A 22864-nucleotide genomic window follows, 5' to 3' on the forward strand; every position below is an offset into this window, starting at 1 on the left:
ACTTTGGTTCTCATGGTTTTCCTTCCTGTAAATCATTTCATAGGATGTCTCGTGTTGCTAAGGCTACGTTGTAACTCTTGCAATGTCTTTTTTCTTCGAAACAAATTTCATATCAAATTATACGTGTATTTTGCAGAAAAAAAGTTTTCTTTTTTTGCTCGACCTTATTTCATACCTTCGCGACGCGAGACAGGTGGACATGAGCCTTTTAGCTATATATTTTCATACTTGAAGTAGTGATTGCGCATGCCAAGATATATAAGAACAAAAAAAAAACAAAAAAATTATTCTCACATCTCCCGCCTCTCTGCGAAAGCAGCCGAGGATTTATACATAATGTACGCGTTACAGTGTATATGTGAATTTTTTATCGATCCGGACGTTTTATATCGTAAGATTTTTCATCTCGCCAGTCTTGACGAGATTTTCGTCTGCGCGTGTGAACGTGAGTGCGAATGGGTTTCTCATTTTTTCAATTTTTCTCCTTCAATAATACACATGTTTTTTAAAATTACATATATGTACGTTTTTTCCCTCATGAACGCATGTACAGTGTGATTGGGCGTGCGAGTGGCGCTATGGCGAAAACTTCAGTCTTGACGAGGCGATTTTCAAAAAATCATGAAAAATTTCCTTTTTTTAAATTATTGTTCAAGTACAAAAGAGACTAGAGGGTCAGTTTGAAAATTATTTTACAAAACAAGCTTACAGTAAAAATATCCATGTAAAAGTAATGGCCAGCCAGAATATAAATGTAGATGCCAGAGTAACGATATCCTTCCTTGAACTGACAATTTGTCAAATGCCACACTTTTTATGATACAACAATTTTTTTTCTTTTTTTTTTCATATATTTGTTAATAAATACAACAACACATTTTGCGATAACATTTTTTGAAAACGAATTTTGACGAAAACTATTTTTTTTTTTTTCCAAATTTTTTGGCGACTTTTGCCGGCGCAGACATGACTACCAGTGAGTATTCAAAACTCGACAGTTATCATATTTTTTCGTCTCTCTGTTCGTCTGTGAATTTTTGTTGATCTATTGATTTTTTTAGATTCTATTTTTGAATGTCATATTTTTTTAATCATGACTAAAGGATACATTTTGTGTGAGACGATTGTTTTTTGCATCTTAGTTGTGTATATTTTTTAAACCAATTTTCGAAACTCAGCAAACAAAAGAAAAGTGTGCGCTGAATTTTTTTGCGAAAATGTAAACAAATATTTTTGTCCAACCGCGAAATGCGCCGTACACTACTACTAGGGTTTTTCGTCCGTACGTCCAAAAGTACTTTTTTATGCGTCGGCCAGCATACACTATTTTTTTCTCGCGAATATAATACACGTATATGCACATTTACACGAGCGAATGAGTCACGGGCGCGGACAGCATCGCACGCGACCGCCGAATAATAATTTTTCGTTAACGCCATTTTTTGGCCAAAGCGTGTGTAAATTATTCCATGGCCATCAAGCAGATATGATGTGGAGCAGCAATAAATGATCGCAAACATTTTTTTTCCTTTTTTTTTTTTTTTTTTTTTCTTTTTGATAAGTCCCGGGCTAGATTTGATAAGTTCGTACTCGTAAAAAAAATATATACATTTTTTACGACAGTCGTAAATCACTCGGTTTTTATACCCCATTAAAAATTAAAATGACCACCGTTTCGATGGCTCCGATAAAAGTAATCGAGCATTACCTTTGTTGCTGTTCATTTTTATTTTGACAAAACCCAAGCAGCATTATAACACTCTTCCACATATTATATCCATTTTAAGTGATAATTTCGTTCACGTAAAAATTATCAATAAACTAATTATGAAATTAAAAAAAAAAAAAAAGCCAAAAATATCAATGAGGGGCAAAATCGCGGTCTTGATGTGTACACAGTACACAAAAAAAAAAAAAAAAACGGATTGTCCATAAAGGTGATTTTTAATTATTATTGTTTTAACCCGCAATGCGCATACTACAAGTAATACATGTAATATTAATCACCGTACGTGTACGGAGAATGAGAATTTACGGGCACACAGATACATAATATGTTGTACAAAGGAGACATAATAATACATGACGCACTAAAAGCTTTTCGCCAGTACAATGTGCTTTTTTTTCTCTCTTTCTCTCTATGCGTGTCCATGCACTCGTATGTACGTATTTATATTCTACGTACACGTATCCTACGTATACGATGCTTATTTTTAATTTGATTGCGTTGAAAAGTAACGGCAAACAGCAACGTTTTCCCATACCACCACAAGCACCACCACGTAAAATACAACCGGGTCGAGTAACCAAATTTGGAATTATCAATCAAACGAGACTCTTTTTTTTTTTTTTTTTTTTTTTTTTAATTTTATATTTGTTTTCGGTTAAACAACGATTCATACGTTCGACGAAACGGTACACATAGTGACTCCGCAGCGTCGCTTTATTCACCGTAGCGCGAGAAAATAAAATACACACGGAGGGGCCGGCGTCTGACGCATCAGCTAATAAACACACAATCATCACTCGATTATTAATCATGGACTATACAAATCGCGATTTCGGCCGCGCGACAATTAATACAATCTCGGCGTTTGCGAATTTTGATAATGTACGCAATGTAGGTAGACTGTGGTATAATATAATCACATAGCGGCGGATAAAAGTATATTATTGGTATTCAAATGGAAAACAAACAAAAAAAAGTTGATAGCCTCGTGTAATCTAAAGTGGGATTGAACAATTTCACGCGCATATGGTGTACCTGTGCTTTGTGCGTCTCTGATGGGTGTATGTGTGCGTAGAGCGTTTTTTGATTGATCAACCATGTTTTTCCCGATGCTTTGTATCACTCGCATCATCTTCATCTCCACATTTGTTTTCTTTGCTTTCCTGCAAATTACACCCACTTTTATTTTCTCTCCCTCGCTTTTTGTATAATTTCAACCTCTTGCTTTATTGTTTTCATCATCATCATTTAAAACATCGATTCAATATAGCCGTTATACTTTTAGTTGTTATTTCCTCTTTTTTTTTTCCATTTATTATTTTATTTTAGTCGCAAAGACCTTGCAGAAAAACAAAAGTCATCGCCTGTCGCCCTGTGTGCACACAAAAATTCAGATTTTACAAAGGTTCAATGAAACTAAGTATTTTTTCGCTGCCCCGACTTGATTATTTTTCTGCAAGGTATACATATATAGTATATACATATTTATTATTACACAGATTCACTAATTTGATTTTTCATTTACAGCCATTTATTTATTTATTTATATACCATTATGTTACGTTATCGTTTATACATCATGTTATAATTTATATGCTTTTGTTTAAGATTAGATTTGTTTTTTGTTTTTTTTCATTATCTTTTATCCGTACAAGCACGCATTATTGCAGTATACGTTAGAGTGCATATATAGTGTTATCGTTAATTTTTTAATTTATCGATTAGCGAAAAGTGCGCGAGTGTATACGATGCAACTAGCGGTCATCACCAGCGGGTGTATCGCTAGTCTGGGGTGTGAATGGGCGAGCAAGTGTTGATGAGCTTAGTTGAGCTTGGGGCACGTAGTGGAGCGAGCTGTACTTGGGGGGATGGCCTCGTAAATAATTATGCAGTAGGTGAACGGGCGGGTGGGTGGGTTTTGTTCGGATGGCCGAGTGAAATGGCGACTGACGTGGGTCTCAATCGTGCGTTACAGTGCCGGGAGATCCGCAAAACGTCAAGGCCACGGCCGTCAACTCCACGACCATACACGTCACGTGGGACCCTCCTAAGATCAAGGAGCGCAACGGCCTCATACGCGGTTACCAAGTTCACGTACAGGAAGTCAACGAAAAGGTGGGTGTTATATATACCGAGGGTCCGTTGTGGCGGCTCGTGCGAGAAATAATCATGGATTATCGATTTTGCGGTTTTTAGAACAAGAACCAGCTGAACGAGCCGATCCACAGCATGATCCTCCAGGAGAACGTGCTGGACGCCAACATAAGCGGCCTCCAGCCGGACACGCGCTACGACGTCCAAGTGGCCGCCCTGACGAGGAAGGGCGACGGCGCGAGGTCCGTCCCCGTCAACGTCAAAACCCACGGTGGCGTGCCGAGCAAGCCCCAAGTCAGCCTCAAGTACGTATACACCAACTGTTGCAAGTGTATATACATATATGTATGTATCGTGACTGACGATTGCCTTTCTGTAGGATCCTCAGCCAGGAGGACCCGATCGAGATCGAGCTCGAGTGGAAGAAGCCCGTCGAGACTTTTGGCCAGATCATGGGTTACAGGATACGCTACGGCGTCAAGAACCAGGTGATGAAGGAGGTGTTCATCAACGGCAGCGACACCTTCAACTACAGAATAAAAGATCTCGGTAGGGTTTCCTTCGGATACTCCTTTTTACTTGCTTCGATGCGATTGGAGCGTAATTTTTTTGTTTGTTACATCGATGTGTCGTTGTGGTTGTAGTCGAGCGAGGGGTTGACTACGAGTTCAGGGTCGCCGGTAAAAATAACGTCGATTACGGCCAAGAGGAGGTGCGCAACTGGTTTAGCCAGGAGTCGCGGCCGTCGGGTCCACCGACGAACCTCACCTATCACTTCCAGACGCCCGACACCGTATGCGTCACTTGGGAGCCACCGCTGGCCAGGCACAGGAACGGCCACATTGTCCAGTACAACGTGCAGTTCCACAAGAAGAACGACCACACGAGCGAGGTCGTGCGCAACACCACCAAGACCCGCATTGTTTTCACGAACCTCGAGGAGCATTGCGAGTACGTTTTCCACGTCAAGGCCTACACGATGCGGGGCGAGGGTCCCTACTCCGAGAAGATCACCATAGCTACCGAGCGGGACATCGGCAGAGCACCCATGTCCGTCAAGGCTGTCGCTACTTCGGAGTCCAGTGTCGAGGTTCGTTGCTTTCGTCGCTACACCTTTATGAGATTGATGTAAAATACAATTTGTACAAAAATATACGGTGTTCCTCTTTTGTGTAGGTGTGGTGGCAGCCAGTGCCTAACCGGGGCAAGATCGTCGGCTACATGATTTTCTACACGATGACGGCAGTCGAAGATCTGGACGAGTGGACCAACAAGACCGTGAGCGTGACGGAATCGGCCGATCTGCTGAATCTCGAGAAGTACGCGACTTACGCGGTGGCTGTCGCTGCCCGCTACAAGAACAACCTCGGTAGGCTCAGCGAGAAGGTGACCGTGAAAGTCTGGCCAGAGGAGGTGCCGCTCAATTTGCGAGCTCCCGAGGTCTCGACACACTCGATGACCCTCTCCTGGTCGCCGCCCATCAAGCTCAACCCCATCAAGTACAAGATCTCGTACGACGCGTTCAAGGAGTTTGTCGACTCGCAGGGAATGACGCAGTACCAGATAGTGCCGCGGCGCACGATCGAGCTCGACGCCAACATTTTCACGGTCGAGGTCAAGGACCTCCAGCCTTTTACCACCTACAACGTCAACGTGAGCGCCGTGCCGTCCGACAACTCGTACAAGCCACCCGCCAAGATCACCGTCACCACGCAGATGGCCGCCCCGAAACCTATGGTTGGCCCAGCCTTCTACGGCGTCGTCAACGGCGAGGAGATTCAGGTGTGCATCTCTTTCTTCTTTTTTTTTTTTTTTTTTTTTTTTATATATATATATCTGGTTATACTTAATCGTTATTTTTTATCCGATAGGTGATCCTGCCCCAGGCTTCCGAAGAGTACGGGTTGTTGTCGCATTACGACCTAATCGTAGTGCCAGAGTCGCCGGAGTACGTCAACAAAAATCCAGATGAATTCACCGGAGACATGATCGCTACGTCGAAAGACGACAATCCGCTCAAGCCTTACATCACGGCCAAGTTCCCGACCCGAGACATTCCGTACACCTTCCACCTGGGCGATGGCGAGACCTACGAGGGCTACACGAACAGAAAATTGGAAAAGGGAAGCAAGTACCGGATATTCGTACGAGCTATTGTCGATACTCCAAGGAAGCACCTGTACACATCGTCTCCGTTCTCGGAGTACTTGTCCTTGGACATGAGAGAACCACCCCCAGGAGAGCCCCCACGTAGGCCGAACCCAGAAGCTCCGATCGACGGCAATCCCGAAGTGTCGGTCGACATAACCGGCCAAGAGCCGGGCATGTTCTGGGTTGTCGGCCCCATTATCGCTGCCCTCGCGGTCTGCATCGTTTTGGTCCTGGCGTTTGTTCTCAAAAAGTCAGTAGTTTGTATAATTTTATTAGGCTAGATTTTGTTTTTACTTGAATACTCGCGTAACAACGTTGTTGAAATTTCAGACGCAGGCAGCCATGCAAGGCGCCCGATCACACGGCGGTGACGCGGCCGTTAATGTCGGCCGATATAAGCTCGAATCACGCTCCGTCCGATCCCGTAGAGATGCGCAGGCTCAACTTCCAGACCCCGGGAATGATGTCGCATCCACCTATTCCGATCAACGAACTGAGTACCCACATCGACAGACTGAAAGCGAATGACAATCTCAAGTTCAGCCAGGAGTACGAGTCCATCGAGCCCGGCCAGCAGTTCACTTGGGATCACTCCAACATGGACGTGAACTCGAGCAAAAATCGTTACGCCAACGTCATAGCCTACGATCACTCTCGAGTCATTTTGCAAACGATCGACAGTGTCCCAGGATCGGATTACATAAACGCCAACTACTGCGATGGCTACAGAAAGCAAAACGCGTACGTGGCGACGCAGGGACCGTTGCAGGAGACGTTTGCCGATTTCTGGAGAATGTGCTGGGAGCTCAGGTCCAGCACGATCGTGATGATGACGAAGCTCGAGGAGAGGACGAGGATCAAATGCGACCAGTACTGGCCAAGTCGGGGCACTGAGACTTACGGACAGATGCAGATCACGATCAGCGACGTCCAAGAGCTCGCTACCTACTGTATCCGGACCTTCCAGGTAAGTACCGCGCGAGCAATGCTGCACGTTATCTCGAGTCACAAAATGTTAAAGTTTCTCCTGACGATTGAAAACGTGACTTTTGAAAACAGGTGTGCAGGCACGGGTGTACGGAACGCCGCGAAATCAAGCAGCTGCAGTTTACCGCCTGGCCGGATCACGGAGTACCCGAGCATCCAGCCCCGTTTTTGCAGTTTTTACGTCGCGTGCGTAGCTTGAATCCACCCGAGGCCGGGCCCCTGATAGTCCACTGCAGTGCTGGTGTTGGTCGTACCGGTTGTTTCATCGTCATCGACTCGATGCTGGAGCGCATAAAGCACGAAAAAACCATCGACATTTACGGCCACGTTACTTGCCTGAGAGCTCAGCGCAATTACATGGTCCAGACTGAGGATCAGTACATATTCATTCACGACGCTCTTCTCGAGGCAGTCATTTGCGGTATGCCCAAGTTTCAAACTTGGATAATGAAGCATGCATGTACTTTTGCGCTTGAGGTTTTTAAACTAATACATGTGAACAACATTTGCAGGCAATACGGAGGTGCCCGCGAGAAACTTGCATACGCATATGCAGAAATTGTTGCAGACAGAGGTCGACAATATAACAGGAATGGAGCTAGAGTTTAAGAAACTATCGAATATTAAGGCAGACTCGACGAGATTTATATCGGCAAATTTGCCGTGCAACAAGCACAAGAATCGATTAGTCCACATTTTGCCTTACGAGTGCACGAGGGTGTGCCTGCAGCCTCAGAGGAACATCGAGGGCTCGGATTATATTAATGCGAGCCTCATCGACGGTTATCGGTATCGAAGCGCTTACATAGCCACCCAAGGTAAGTAACGAAACACGCAACTTTTAACATATGTATATTGTAGTGTGGGGATCAAAATGTACAAAATACTTGACTCATCGTATGTCGTAGGCCCACTGAATGAAACGACCGACGACTTTTGGCGTATGCTCTGGGAGCACAACTCGACCATCGTCGTGATGCTGACCAAGCTGAAAGAGATGGGCCGCGAAAAGTGCCACCAATACTGGCCGTCGGATCGCTCGATTCGCTACCAATACTTTGTGGTCGATCCCATAGCCGAGTACAACATGCCCCAGTATATCCTGCGCGAGTTTAAGGTGACAGACGCCAGGGACGGCGCGAGTCGCACCGTGCGCCAGTTCCAATTCACCGACTGGCCCGAGCAGGGCGTGCCCAAGTCCGTCGACGGCTTTATCGACTTTATCGGCCAGGTGCACAAGACGAAGGAGCAATTCGGCCAGGACGGGCCAATCACCGTCCACTGCAGCGCCGGAGTCGGTAGGACCGGCGTCTTCATCACCCTCAGCATCGTGCTCGAGCGCATGCAGTACGAGGGCATCGTCGACATCTTCCAGACTGTCAGAATACTCCGCACCCAACGTCCGGCCATGGTCCAGACCGAGGTGAGCTTCTTCTTTTCTGTCCTTCTTATTTTTGTTTTCCTAATGATTCGATTGATTGTAACGATCGATGATTCTTCCAGGACCAGTATCAGTTCTGCTACCGGGCGAGTTTGGAGTACTTGGGCTCGTTCGATCACTACGCCAACTGACAGCCAGATGTTCGCGAGCTGAGGGAACCGGGGCGAGATCGCAGCGACCGGCCAAGGAGTCGCGATCACACGATGGAGCGGGCGGCCAAGGTGCGCAAGGTCTAGTGGTACGACGAGTCGTCGTCGCCGCCACCGCTCCGCCGTCATCATTTCTACACTCCGCCATCATCGGGTTTCTCGGCGAGCGAGTTCGACGATTGATAAGAATGAAAGGAAAAAAGAACAAGTAAAGGCCAACTGTTGTCCTTTTTTTTTTTTCTTTTTCTTTTTTCACTTCATCGAAGGCCGGCGCGACGACGTTGACAAAATAAACGAGAGTTAATTGTAAGTACGAATAATGCAAGGCCAGGGGAAGAACGATACATCAGAGCTGCGCCGTTTCACATGCAGATCCTCGATGTTTTCTATTAAGGTTCTTTCGTGTCCGAACCTTTCTCTTTTAAGCGTTAAAAAAACAGTCGATTGTGTATCCCCACAATCTCCTGCAATACATATCTCTCACTCGAGCGCGTGTACGAGTGCTTTGAACCTCTACGCAGGTTTGCAGCTTTTTTGGAATTCACTTATACTAACTTTTTCGAAATCCCTTTTACCATAATATTCCTATTGCGTAGCCTTGTAAATTATTGTAGCTAATGATACAAAAAGACCATATCCTAGTTGTTCCTCATAATTGAGTATAAAACACTCGGAATCGAAAGCAATTTTGAGCAAACGTATAAATTTTTTCTTCAATTGTAGGGTAAACTTTTTTCAATTTTCCAAAAATTCATCAGTAATAACAAAAGGTTTAGTGTACAATCGAATCCCTACGGTTTATTGGGTGTATTGTGTGCCTTCCTTGTTATCTTAATATTGAAACTACAAGGACTGGGCTCACGTTTTCGCAAACTGCCCTTTGCTAACAATCTTCTGTGCGTCGATGTAGGACTGCTGAATTCCAAAAATTGCTGTCAGTATCCGCTGAAACGGCGTTTGGACACAACAATCCACCCCTGAAAAGATGCATGCGTTATATTATGTGTGAAATAAAAATGACTAAACTGAATGCAATTATTTTTTTGTTTTTCAAATCGAACTTAACAAGAAAGAAAGAAAGAATGAGTAAATGTCATACTGCCAAACCGACAATTTATTAAAGATAAAAAATAAAATGCTATACCTATTATTTACGATAGAGAACCTTTCTAATACCCTAACGTATAACATGATCTTTAGCGCGTAAGTAATCATTGTAATTTTAGACCGTTAAGTAACGAGCTATTAGAATTGTGAAAAATAATAAAGCGAACAAAACAGAACAAAAAAAAAAAAAAAGACACGCACGAGTGTGCTAATAAATTATGGATAATGCTATACAGAGAGTGGACGGAACGTGGAGTTTCGCCTAGTGTGAATAATTACTGAATAATTTTAACGGATATAGTGCGGCACTGAATGTTGAAATCACTGATTGTTGTTGTCCCGTGTCTCGCGTTCATTATCATGTGTACAAAGTTTAAGCTTCTCTCGTACGTCATTTTATACGTACATGGTAAAATCGATTTGCCACGTAGGCTTCAATTGTTATTTGTTAATGTAATGATTTTTTTTGTTCATGTGTGATATACAAATTTTTTGCATGTGTTTGTATTAAAACGTTTGTTGTCATCAGTTGTGATTCAATTAAAAAAAATTACAACTGTTTTGCGTAGACTTACGTAGTAATGAATATAATGTTGATAATTTTTACACGCATACGTTTTCTTTATCATTTAGTTGTAATCTTGTGTCTGAAAGAAATAATAAAGATTAAAAAATACAAAGCAATAAGTAAGAGAATCAATTTGTCATTTGAAGTTGCTCTTTAGTTAATTATAAAGTGAAATTTTTTTACATTTCACACGAGCCATTTCATAATATTTGTAAAAAAAAAAAAAAAAAAAACGCGCATGTGACTTCAAACTGATTATTGAAAATGCAATCAATTTTGAATTAATGAAAATGCGCGTTGTATCATGTCGTCAATTTTTTCGTACATGAGGTGGTAACATAAATTTTAATGAATGGACTCGTGAACACGGGAATTCGCAATTTGTACATAAAAAGCACTGTACCACCGTAAATAACATTAAATATACATAAGGTAATGAACGATGTATACATAGATATATATATATATATATATAAATATATATTATAGATATTATTCTAAAACAGAGAACAAAGTAAAAATAAACACTGAAAAAGAAGGTGAGGCATGACTTACAACATTTGAATGATTTTTTTTGTTCTCTTTGAGAGATTACTATACATAAACGTAATCAGGCATTTAATGTAAAGTTGTTCGATTGGTATACCAACTTTAATACTCGAGCGAAATGTGTACCTTCTCACATTTATTATGTCCCTTGGCTTGTTTCATAAGTTTTTTAAATATTTTTCGTACATGTATATGACTTTGCGTCTTTTGTACATTTTTATGAATGCTCTTGTGAAACGAAAAGATTCACGCGTGTGTATCTCCGTAGATTTAGTTTGTAGAGTAGCTTATGTTATTTTCATTTACCTGTACAATGCTACATCGAAGGCCATACGTCGTATTAATTTTAATTATCGTGTTTACAAAAAAACATTGATCTCGTTTTTAAAAAAAGTAATCAACTTTCTCGATATTTTAATTGCTTGTTTGTCCATCTTAAATTGTAAATAGAATAATTTTTTATAATACAAGTCGTGTTTTGATGTACAGATAAAATAAAAATGTATACATAGTATAAAATACCAGTGTTTGTAAGATATTTTAACTGTCATGTAAACATTGTAAGTAAAGATGTATCACTCAGAAAAAATTTTACAATTTTGGAAATTCTTTTTTCTGTTTGTTTTTTGTTTTCGGAAAAACTGTAGAATAAATAAAACATTGTACAATAATTATAATACACTCTAATCGGTTATAGTAATCTAAACGCTCTATTTTTAACTGTTGCACATTAGAAAAATGGTTATAGATTGCATTGTATCATAATAGATAAATGTTGATATATTTACATCATAATTCATTAAAGAAAAAAGTAGATGAAGACAATAACGTTAAACTAGACGTCACGTAGAGATCCTTTAATTTTTTCAAAGCTAGATTACATCACCTAATTATTCTTTTTCATTGGTATAAGGTAGTTTTTTTTTTTTTTTTTTTACATTATGGCCTTCGATTCGCATTTTACGAGAATTGTGGCTTGGCGTACGTGTGGGTACAACTATAGCTTTAATTTTTAATGAGTACAAAATTTTTTCAATCAAGTATCGAACATTTTTGTTTTGTATGTAACTGTAATCAATAAATTTAATATTTAAATTATTAGACTACAGTAGGATATATTTAAAAAAAAAATATTTTTCTTTTTCGTGTACAAATAATCTTTGCCCATTTGTATTGTATCGAGTAAAGTTTTTTTTGCGAATAAATTTATAAAAAGTAGATCCCCGCCTTAAAATAATAAATTTTATAGGAGATCAATTTAATGCTATGCATCGAAAATATTAAAAATATCTCCTAATAATCATTAACAAAATATTGAAAACATGTCCATTCCTAAATAAAAAACTGACAAAAAGCTAAGCGGTACTTAATCGTGAGAATTCAAAGACTTACTCCTTGATGTATACGAGGTAATGTCGTGCATCTGTATCTTTTACGAGACAAACTATGTAATTTTCGCACGTTAACGTTCCACTTTGTTTTCTTCATTTTTTGCGAAAACAAAAACTTGTAAGTGAACCTTTAGGAGAAAACAAAATTATGCGTAAGTTTTTAATTCATTAGATAGTGTATGTAGGGAAGACTTAAAAGTTACTGTACTGTTTTTAACAAATTTGTCTGATACTAATCATGTACTTTAATTTTTCAAAAATCAATCTTCTCAACATGTTTTATGACATGCGCTAAATAAAATTTGTACCAATAGTTACGCAATCGATTTATTAACTATTGTTTGTTGCGTACATTCAACACATTCGCCGTGTTAATGATGCCTTGCATATAATGTTATGATTGTGTATCGAAAAAAATCTCGAGTTGTATTCTTTTTTTAAGATAAAAAATGGAATAAATGTCATGTAAATCGAGTGTTAAAATTATAAAGTTGCAAAACATTGAGTAATATAACTGGAGTACCAATTACCGTTGAAAGAATGGGAAATTATTTTGTGATACTTTCTTGCCAGAAAGAATACAACAGGCTAAGGCGAGAATAATATACAATGTTACTGATGATTGAAAAAAAAAAAAAGAAAAAAAATAGTGTGTAATATGAGTCTGTTAATAAATACCATGTACATTGGCCCTATGGCATTAATAAACTAGAAACTAATGTGTAATTGTAATTATTTATTTTTTACATCATTTAAAAAAATTGAAAAATTAATTTAATACAGACATTTGGTGAAGTTTAATAACATTTATATTTTTTACAAACATTCAAACTTTTGCACACAATTAAATTAATATCACATTATTCCATACATTATTTTAAATAACATTAGTTGGCTGACTAAAATTTCCTGTTGGTGGACTTCTGGTCATCATTGATGCCATCTGAAAAGGATCATTTTTTTTAGATACATAGTTGTAATCCCATTTTTATATTATCGATGACTCACATTCTGAATGACTTGCTTCTTGAAAAAGTCAGAAGTAGCAGAGGTAATGTTTTTGTCGCCACCCATTTTGCACTTAACATATCCATAAAGATTAGCCCCATTGAGTATGGTGGCGATAGACGCAAGTAGCAACCATTTAGGTTTGATGCTAAATAGGGCTATCAAGAAGAAAATGGCCCAGAGTACAGGTGATAGTATCAGGGCAAGCCAAAATATCCTCGCCTCGGATGGATGGACTCGACTTTGCTGAGCACCCTGAAATTTACAGGGCATCTATCACTTGATGTATTGAACACTTTTGGATAAATAGTTAATTTTTATGATTACAACACCAAAATATCCACACTAATAAATTTTAAAACATTGTTATTTTAAGCATGCAGAATAAATAGAAAACTAGTTCTCCATAATTTTTTACGCTGTATTATGGAACAGTGAAGTATAAAAAAAGTTTTAATTCTTCCAAGAAAAGTTTCAGAACGTTAAATACTGTTTAAGAACTGTTCAGCTTTAATAAAACCAATAAAAGTTGCAAGAAACAGCTAGATTTTTTTAGTTGAACGAAAATTAATAGCATGCCAATACGTTTTAAATAACAAGCTGGAAAATTAAAGTGATGCAATTTTAATAAGATTATTATCAAAACCTTTCTTGACTCGAAGACCCAGTGGCTCACACCATTATCATCTACGTAGTTCCACCATCTAAGACCAACCATTAGTCTTCCTGTGATATTTTTTACTGTCCAAAAATCCATAGACAACAGTAGAACAACAGTTACAAAACTAGCTATAAAACCATCACTAAACCATCCACAAAACATATACACTAATATGGCTGATACTCTGAAGGCTAGGTGGAACATTGTGACATATGGGTGACTGAAAAATTACACAATGGCATTTAGTATGTTTAGTGATGAAATTAATTTGTATTAATGGTAATTGAAATCAAAATTTACTCAAGGTTTCCTTTTTGCGCCTCATCTTCACCAAATGCAATTGTATCATTATCCATCAGTAAAGGCACCTACATACAGACAAAAACTTGGTAATTAATGACTTCTTATGGAAAAAGCTATTTCATGCAAGAAGTTATGCTCAGGTGAACAATTAAGTTTAAAAAAACTATACGTGTACTAAAATATTGAGTAAAATTATTTATCTTAAAAGCTACTCTAACCTAAAACTGTTAAATAAAGTTATATTAAAAACAAAAGGATTAGAAATCAAAAATCAAACGTATAAAAGAATTGTATGGTTAAAGTAATCAAGTGTACGGAAAATTAGTCTGTTATACTTAAGAATTTGTGCAACTATTTTTACAAGATGTCAAAATAATTGCACAACTAATGGCAATAATGGAAGCAATCTGCTGTGACGTGAAAAATTGATGCCAGCAAGTACACCTAAAGTACTATCAACCAAAAATTTACAATGGTTTGTACTAAAAAATTATGTCAAATAATTACTGCTGTTCTTGTAACACAACAACACAAGAACTTTTTATCCTCAAAATTGATCCACAGAAATTCACGACAGTTCACAAGATCGTATAAGTAGTACTTATTCTTAGATCTTCGTTATGTATAAATAATAAAATACGTACACGTCAGTAAACACGCAGCAGCACAGCAATATCCCAAAAAAGCTTTATCCAGAAAGGAAACAAAAATCAGCAGCAACTTTAATGTTTTTCAGCTTGTGATTGCGCAAGTGTAAACAGCAAAATAAGCTAAATAAAATGAGAATAATTTAAATGGCGAGGTATAAAATTCATTTGTATCAAAAAATAACGTTTTTGTCGTGGCAAACTCCAAGTGAGTTAAGTACATTATGATTCATTATGAAGTGAGACACCTACCGAAGCAGACATTTTGATAGGTGCTATAGCGCATATATGATAGATATACGGCGCCTATGACGTCTATTGTCTACACGGCTGATACGGCATACGGCACAACCGCACAACGGCAAACGGCACCACGCGGCACGCACCATGCACTGATGGCACGGACACGCACGCACCATTAGTCAGCATATATATATAAATCGCATGTCTCGCGTTGGTTATATTGCGTAAATCGAGACACACAAATAGACCCCCGATGCTCGTCTGTGAAAAAGTATAAATTTACTTATAGAAGGTCGATTTTCGCGTAAAAGATAGATTGTTAACTTGCCGCAAACCGCATTAAAAATATCATCTTTTTATTTTGTATTTTTTAAAATTTAATGCGGCTGGTTTATAACTATTTATATGACTTTACTGTAAGTATAGCAATAATTATATGGATCAGCGCCATCTAGCGGTCTTTATTTTTTGGCCAAAAGTGGCCTCTAAAATTCTCAATGAGAGCAATCAGGATTAGAGCCATTTAATCAATTATAAACCAGCCGCAACTCATGATAAAGCTATAAAATGAAAAAATAACGATACATGTGTTTTTGGCGGCAAATTAACAATCTATTTTCTACCAAAAATTGACCTTCTATGTATTAATACTTTTGAAGATAAATTTTCGAGCATAAGATAAATTGTTAACTTGCCGCCAAAAATACATGTATCGTTATTTTTTCATTTTATAGCTTCATCATGAGTTGCGGCTGGTTTATGATTGACTAAATGGCTCTGAGCCTGATTGCTCTGATTGAGAATTTTAGAGGCCACTTTTGGCCAAAAAATAAAGACCGCTAGATGGCGCTGATCCAAGTAATTATTACTTATACTTATAGTAGAGCCATTTAATCAATTATAAACCAGCCGCAAATTATTTTATAAATAGACAATAAAAAATTGACGTTGTTTGTGCTGTTTGCGGCAAGCTTACAATTTATCATTTATCCGAAAATTGACCTGCAAAAGTATAAATATTCTACTTGTCTTAATATGCTTACAAAATCGACAATATTTACAAAATTTTAATACTCTAGACCTTTTACCATTAACTCATGTAAGCACAAATTAATCAGTCCAAAAGAGACAACTGAAGAAAAAAGGCCTGAAAAAGAAGCACAGTCACACGAAAAGTCTCCTAAGAATGGAGCATTGGATATTGGATCTCACTTAATCAGAGAAGGTTGGGTTCTTTGTTTACTTATAACACTTAAAATTTACATCTCTGTAATAAATGTATTTTTTATTTCTTGAGATCCGATGCTCCATTCCTAGGAGACTTTTCGTGTGAAAGTGTGACTGTGCTTCTTTTTCAGGCCTTTTTTCTTCAGTTGTCTCTTTTCGACTGATTAATTTACAAGTATATTTGATTATGATTTACGATTTCTGTAACACAAATTTTGCTATGTACATATTATATAAGTTAACTGTTTATTGGAAATCTAAATTTGAAGGGCTGTTCTTTCATTAGTTAATGGTAAAAGGTCACGAGTATTGTAATTTTGTAAATATTGTCGATTTTATGAGCCATATAAGATAAGTAGAATGTTTATAGTTTTGGAGGTCGATTTTAAGGTAAAAGATAAATTGTAAACTTGCCGCAAACCGCATTAAAAATATCATCTTTTTATTTTGTATTTTTTAAAATTTAATGCGGCTGGTTTATAACTATTTATATGACTTTACTGTAAGTATAGCAATAATTATTTGGATCAGCGCCATCTAGCGGTCTTTATTTTTTGGCCAAAAGTGGCCTCTAAAATTCTCAATCAGAGCAATCAGGATTAGAGCCATTTAGTCAATCATAAACCAGCCGCAACTCATGATGAAGCTATAAAATGAAAAAATAACGATACATGTATTTTTGGCGGCAAGTTAACAATTTATCTTATGCTCGAAAATTTATCTTCAAAAGTATTAATACATAGAAGGTCAATTTTTGGTAGAAAATAGATTGTTAATTTGCCGCCAAAAACACATGTATCGTTATTTTTTCATTTTATAGCTTTATCATGAGTTGCGGCTGGTTTATAATTGATTAAATGGCTCTAATCCTGATTGCTCTCATTGAGAATTTTAGAGGCCACTTTTGGCCAAAAAATAAAGACCGCTAGATGGCGCTGATCCATATAATTATTGCTATACTTACAGTAAAGTCATATAAATAGTTATAAACCAGCCGCATTAAATTTTAAAAAATACAAAATAAAAAGATGATATTTTTAATGCGGTTTGCGGCAAGTTAACAATCTATCTTTTACGCGAAAATCGACCTTCTATAAGTAAATTTATACTTTTTCACAGACGAGCATCGGGGGTCTATTTGTGTGTCTCGATTTACGCAATATAACCAACGCAAGACATGCATGGGTGACAATTGTTACATTTTTGGCAAATTTTAGTATTTTTAGTATTAGACCCTTCGCGTCTGCGATTTTCGACCGACTGTAGTATATATATATATATATATATATAGTGATTTACTTCTTCTATAAATCCCTAGAATCTAGGGACTTTTTCAAGACGGTTCCCCTAGAAAATAGTTTGCGTCAGTCCGCGAAATCCGCAACGCTAGATGGCGCTGATACTTTACACACGATGCCAATGCCAAATTGCCAATTGTCAATTATCCTACGACCTACCCCCTAGCCCCCTACCCCTACCCCACTTGTCCCTACACAGTACACACCCGCGTTTACCAGAATCTCTGGTGTTTACCGGGTTGTGTATAGTTTTTCCCAGCAAGCGTAACCTTCAGTGTAGTCGTGTAGTGTGCAATGTCTGGCAATGTGTGCATGCATGTGCATTTCGCCACTTGCTCGCATAATACTCACGTTGTGTCGTTGTATTCGCAGCAGTTTAATAAATTATTAATGCTTATAAGGTACGTATAGTAAGTACACGTCATAGTAATAGCGCGAGTAACGTACTTATTAGATTGTGAAAGGCAAGCTATTACTTATTAAGGCCAATAATGTTTCCAGAAACTCTTGATTTTTTGACCTTCTGATTCTTCCGAAACTGAGAAAAGTGTTGAGGCTGCCGGGCCAAGTGATAGCCTCTAGCCATCTGTGAGTGTTATGCAATTTATACATTATCGCAACAATCGGTTATTTCATTGTTGTTTTTGGACCACAAGTACCTATCTAAGATAATAGTGACAATCGACAAGACAATTGTACCTGTACATGCATTGTTTTGTATTATGTATACCAATACTTATGTACCTGGTGTATATCCTGATGTAAATACAGAGAATTGTCCAAAAAAGAGTTAAGGAACGTAATTCTAAGTATGTGGCCCTGAAATCTTGGCTTTTTTCAAGAACATGACGATTCTTATATCGTTGTATGTATTGTATTTGCCCATGACTGATTGTGTGACTACGAATCGTCAAATTAATTACTGCCAATAAGAGAAGATAAGGGACCCAAGTATATTTGGCAAGCAAAGCTTTTTTGCACAGTGAACACACAACACGCGCAGCTGCAGTAATAACTCGCAAACCGGTGTGATAACTCTCCGGACGATACGAGCAACTTACATGTATACATTGCAACCACGTGCAATCCTGCCTATATAGACGAGCGAGAAAAAAATAAAAAGGAACTCTTGTTACGTCAAAAGCTTTGTTTACGGTATGTACCTATACGTATTATAAATATATAAATGTGTCGATGCTGATATTAAATATGTCATCACCTCTTTGATCCAGAGTAGTATATACTTAATTGAGAAGCATCAAAGCTCTCTCTCTCTCGAAGCTAGCACGCTGACGCCACATCCGCGTGTTGTGAGTACATATATACACCGGATCGATAAGATAACTCACCGGAGGCTCATTTCTTTTTCTCCCTCCGTTATACATGTATGAGAGTTCAACTTGCGGAAGGATGCGTGAATTTTCTCTCATTCATATATCTGTTTCATCAGTGGCACGCATCATGCTGCTCTTTAAGATTCAAGAGTAATGGAGAAATCCACCCACAGAACTCTCAGAAGATAATTTGGACAAAGTATCGGTTGAGGTCAAAAAGAACGACGTTTATTGGATCTTTTTTAAATTTTTTTATGAAGCAATGCCGATTTTTTGATGAAAGTACCAATAACTTGGAACACGGATGTAGATTGTGATGATGGAAAAAGCCAATCAAACAACGGCAACCAACTAAAAAAACACCCAAATTAGCGTCAATTTAGCTGCTCCGCACAATAGTAGATACACGCATCAAATACATACCTACAACAGTTATCGTGAGACGCGATGAAACAATCAATCAACAGCTGTAACTACACGAGATGATTAACAATTAATAGTTGTTTCCTTCTTCGAAGTAAATGAAAAAAAAAAAAAAAAAAAAAAAAAAACTACCTGCAAACACTCGAAAGTACAGGAAAACAAAGAGAACTCTTATCTGTTAGATTCACGTATATGACCCATGAGCTAACCCATCGAGAAGGCCCGCGAATTCAACAAACGCAGCACCTACAATTAGAAAGTCATGCCGAGCAGTCGCAGAGGCCCACAATACACCAACAACAGCATCAATAGCGCCGATCCGATCGCGCGCCTACGAAACTCGGCTCGTGGTGGGGTTGCCAAGAGATAAGGGGGACTTCCGAGAGGTTCCCGTGTGCTTAGGTATATCGTCGCCATCGTTTCGTACAACGGTGTCCATTGACAACAACGAGCTTCTCTTCCTCTTCAGCTACCTAAGGACCTACACCTCCTTTTTTCCACTAAGAAAAGAAGCCAAAACGCGTAAGATGATCCGGGAGTACTCGCACGTCACCCAGGCTCTGCTTGGGACCCTCTTCACCTGGGGACTGACGGCACTGGGTGCTGCCGTTGTCGTTGTCATCCAGGGCAAACAGGTGAGTTTGAAAAAAAAAAAATGTTTCACGATTTTCCTTTCAATCGATTTATTTTCGTCTCTGTTCGGGGCTCGTGCGTTTTATTTTTTGCTTTTTGAGATAACTATTTGTTATCAGTTTTGCTTCTGTGCATCGGCTTATTGATTCGGCAGACTGTGTACAAAGTCACGTATTTAAAACTACACGAAAGGAAAGTTTGGCAAAGAATGAAAGCTTTTTTGTTTAAATTAATGAGAAGCTGTTTGTTTTCAATTGATCGTGTAAAATTTTGTTACCGATTTTATTAGGATTATTATCGTGGTAAATAGATTAGAGAATGTAAAGAAAAGTTTCTCACAACTTACGTTGTCTGAAATGTGTTAACTTTACGTGATTAGTTACATTGAATGAGATTTGTTTTTCAAGGAATTTTTTCAATTACTACACTGCAAATGAGAATTTATTACTCTTCACCTTATCTCGTGATCGTGTGCACTAGTGACACTGCATCATCAAGTTTCAAACTAAAAACGGCATTTGTTGGACATGAACTAAGAAATCAGATCATACTGAGAAAAAAAAATGTTCAAACGTGTCCTCGAAGATAAGTGAAACTCTATAAAGAAACAGTTGTAAAAAATATATCGCATTTGAAGAACAAAAAATATACTCGTTTTAACTATCGATACAATGTAAAATTTAACGCCAATTGCCAACTGATTTCCATTTTTAAATGCCTATGATAAAAATGATATTGACATCGTAATCCAGCACACTCCACGTTTTATCGCGATATATCACAGTTGTAAAAAGTTAACGAATGATTACGCTTGAGAAATCTCGAACTCGAAGCGATAAACGTTTTTACGATTGATCATTAGAACGAATCGATTTTCAACTACAAAAGAAAAAAAAAAAAAAAAAAAGCTTGAGACATATCCGATGGCGATGCGTGTACTTACAATAAACTATCGATGCTTCATATCAGATGTGTGATAAAAGTAATAAGCAAAGTCTATAAAATCGGCACTGCATGGGTTTGATCGTTTGTTGCAGAGAAAGCTACTGGACGCAAGCCTGGGTTTCGCCGCGGGTGTGATGGTAGCGGCGAGCTACTGGTCCCTGCTCAAGCCGGCAATCGAGATGGCCGAGAAGGACAGTACCTACGGGAGCAACGGGGAGTACGCGTTCGCACCCGTGGCCATGGGCTTCCTGCTGGGCGCGCTCTTCGTTTACGGGACAGACGCCCTCATCACGAGCCTGGGCATACAATCCCCGAATGTGCTCTTAGCCATGCAGTCTGTCGGTACGAACAACAAACAACAACAACAACAAAGACTATCGAGGCGCGCCGGCAAGCTAAAGAGTGACAAAGAGGACTTTGACGACGATAGCAGTCAGTTTTGTGACTCGCGTACTTATGCAGCCGGGCTCGCCAAATCGGCTTGCTCGCGCTTCGAGTCAACCACTATCGATGGTATCCCCTGATTATCCCAATTTTGCTATCTCTCTCTTTTGCTCTTTCGCTCTTTTGTCTTATTTATTCGGCCCTTCTTTTTTTCTTTTCGGTTTTTACTATCGTATTGTTTGTGTTTTTCTCTGGTAATCTCTATATACTTACACTCTCTGGTTGTATCGTCCTGGATAGGATCTCTGTATTTTCGGGGGTTTTTTTTCTGTTTTTTGTCATTGATAATTTTTTTTTTTCTTTTTGTTGTAAATGGGCACACTGCAAATCCAAGTGTGGTATTCAAGGTTTTTTTTATGACGATCGAAGCTGGTGAAACAGTTGGTATTGATACTACTGTACTGTAACCGATTTTTTTAAAAATGGAAATTTCAACAGCACGCTTTAATAATACACTTGGATTTACATTGTACATATTTTTACACAATTAGTTGTTTCTACCGTTTCACTTATTTTTCATTTCTTGTGTTTTTTCGTCTGTAGGCTTGAGAAATGGGATCGTCCATGCACTATATCAAATATTCTTTCTGGGTTTTTTTTTATGGTACATGGAAACGAATTGACGTGACTTTGTTTTCTTCTCGAATATTTGAATTAAAATTTTTATTTTGACCACCGAATATTCCAAATTTGATCCACTTACAGATCGGTGTTACATGTGCTTAAGTTCCATCACGTGCCCTGCTTCGTTTCATGTCTTTCTCTCTCTTACGCCTAACAACTTATACTTCGGTACTTTCTGCAATACGATATGCGAATAAAAATAATCAAAGCCACTCCGTATGCTAACAGCCACAGTCAGTCGCAGTATTGATAGCAACGGTACGCTCAAATTTATTTTTTTTTTAAATAAAACGATGACGCGTACTTTATTCGGAGCGCTCGAAATTGACGCTAGTCTGGCATGCTGGTTGGTACACAACATCATTATTCGCTTTGGATTCCAGAAAACCGTAGCCACTTTTTAAACGCTTCAATGCACGAATGCTCTAATAGTCCATCATTGATCACATTTATTATTATTTATTGCCATCGGTAGTTAGCTCTTGAACACACTGGGTCTTTTATCATTTCGCATGACTGGGATCGTCATCCTTTTTTTTTGTTTTTTGTTCTTTTTTTTTGGAGAGCCTACTTTTACAGCTATATAACCTGACCGGGTGACATTTTCAGTGTAAATTCTCTATTAAATGTAAACATTACTTGATTGCGACCCTCCTCCCTAGTCTAAATAATCTATACTCAACAGTATGTGACGTATAGTGCGTAGTGCAGTGATCTAATAACGATAAACCGAGTGTGATAAAACTAAAAATTTAAAACTCGAACCAAAAATAACAACGTAGAGTGTAGTGCATCGCTTATAACTTAAATCGAAGCATTTTACAATAAAAACAATAACAATCAAATTAATTGAGTCTTTACACTGGAAATGTATCCAAGTCTACTTTTATATACGTACAGTATGCGCT

At 38.4% G+C, this 22864-nt stretch overlaps 3 protein-coding genes across 11 annotated transcripts in view; 2 read left to right on the forward strand and 1 right to left on the reverse strand.

The window, feature by feature from the left end:
* Nucleotides 1–9844, forward strand: part of Lar (tyrosine-protein phosphatase Lar) — a 198904-nt gene extending 189060 nt beyond the window's left edge. The window contains exons 14-24 of the mRNA XM_089589068.1: nt 3705–3844; nt 3926–4128; nt 4203–4372; nt 4468–4913; nt 5000–5605; nt 5695–6224; nt 6305–6941; nt 7034–7382; nt 7474–7779; nt 7870–8384; nt 8465–9844. Of these exons, the coding sequence (XP_089445194.1) occupies nt 3705–3844; nt 3926–4128; nt 4203–4372; nt 4468–4913; nt 5000–5605; nt 5695–6224; nt 6305–6941; nt 7034–7382; nt 7474–7779; nt 7870–8384; nt 8465–8533 (3971 nt within the window). The 3' untranslated portion in view covers nt 8534–9844. The remainder of the gene's footprint in view (nt 1–3704; nt 3845–3925; nt 4129–4202; nt 4373–4467; nt 4914–4999; nt 5606–5694; nt 6225–6304; nt 6942–7033; nt 7383–7473; nt 7780–7869; nt 8385–8464) is intronic.
* Nucleotides 9845–12917: 3073 nt separating this feature from the next.
* On the reverse strand, nt 12918–19932 carry LOC106641461 (putative Golgi apparatus membrane protein-like protein CG5021). Of its 5 annotated transcripts, XM_014355893.2 has the most exons (6): nt 15038–15159; nt 14783–14908; nt 14136–14203; nt 13821–14055; nt 13175–13429; nt 12918–13109 (listed from the first exon to the last, which is right to left on the reverse strand). In XM_014355893.2, the coding sequence occupies exons 3-6, from the start codon at nt 14189–14191 to the stop codon at nt 13044–13046; spliced, it is 612 nt and encodes a 203-aa protein (XP_014211379.1). In that variant the 5' UTR covers nt 14192–14203; nt 14783–14908; nt 15038–15159; the 3' UTR covers nt 12918–13043. The 5 variants fall into 5 exon arrangements, with proteins under 5 accessions (XP_014211379.1, XP_089445197.1, XP_014211378.1 ...); XM_089589071.1 differs by lacking the exons at nt 14783–14908; nt 15038–15159 and adding an exon at nt 19903–19932; XM_014355892.2 differs by lacking the exon at nt 14783–14908 and having other exon boundaries at nt 13175–13420.
* Nucleotides 17770–22864, forward strand: part of Zip48C (Zinc/iron regulated transporter-related protein 48C) — a 31201-nt gene continuing 26106 nt past the window's right edge. For 2 of the 5 annotated variants that reach the window (XM_014355885.3, XM_089589070.1), the window contains exons 1-4: nt 17770–17954; nt 18055–18708; nt 18786–19945; nt 20981–21401. In XM_014355885.3, the coding sequence (XP_014211371.1) occupies nt 19838–19945; nt 20981–21401 (529 nt within the window). In that variant the 5' untranslated portion in view covers nt 17770–17954; nt 18055–18708; nt 18786–19837. Of the gene's footprint in view, nt 17964–18054; nt 18709–18785; nt 19946–20980; nt 21402–22864 lie in introns of all 5 variants that reach the window. The other 3 variants (XM_014355886.3, XM_014355889.3, XM_014355887.3) reach the window with 3 other exon arrangements.

Source organism: Copidosoma floridanum, unplaced genomic scaffold (genome assembly GCF_036245765.1).
Source record: "Copidosoma floridanum isolate Cflo_tuat_1 unplaced genomic scaffold, Cflo_Japanese_pri ptg000007l, whole genome shotgun sequence".
Lineage (NCBI taxonomy): Eukaryota > Metazoa > Arthropoda > Insecta > Hymenoptera > Encyrtidae > Copidosoma > Copidosoma floridanum.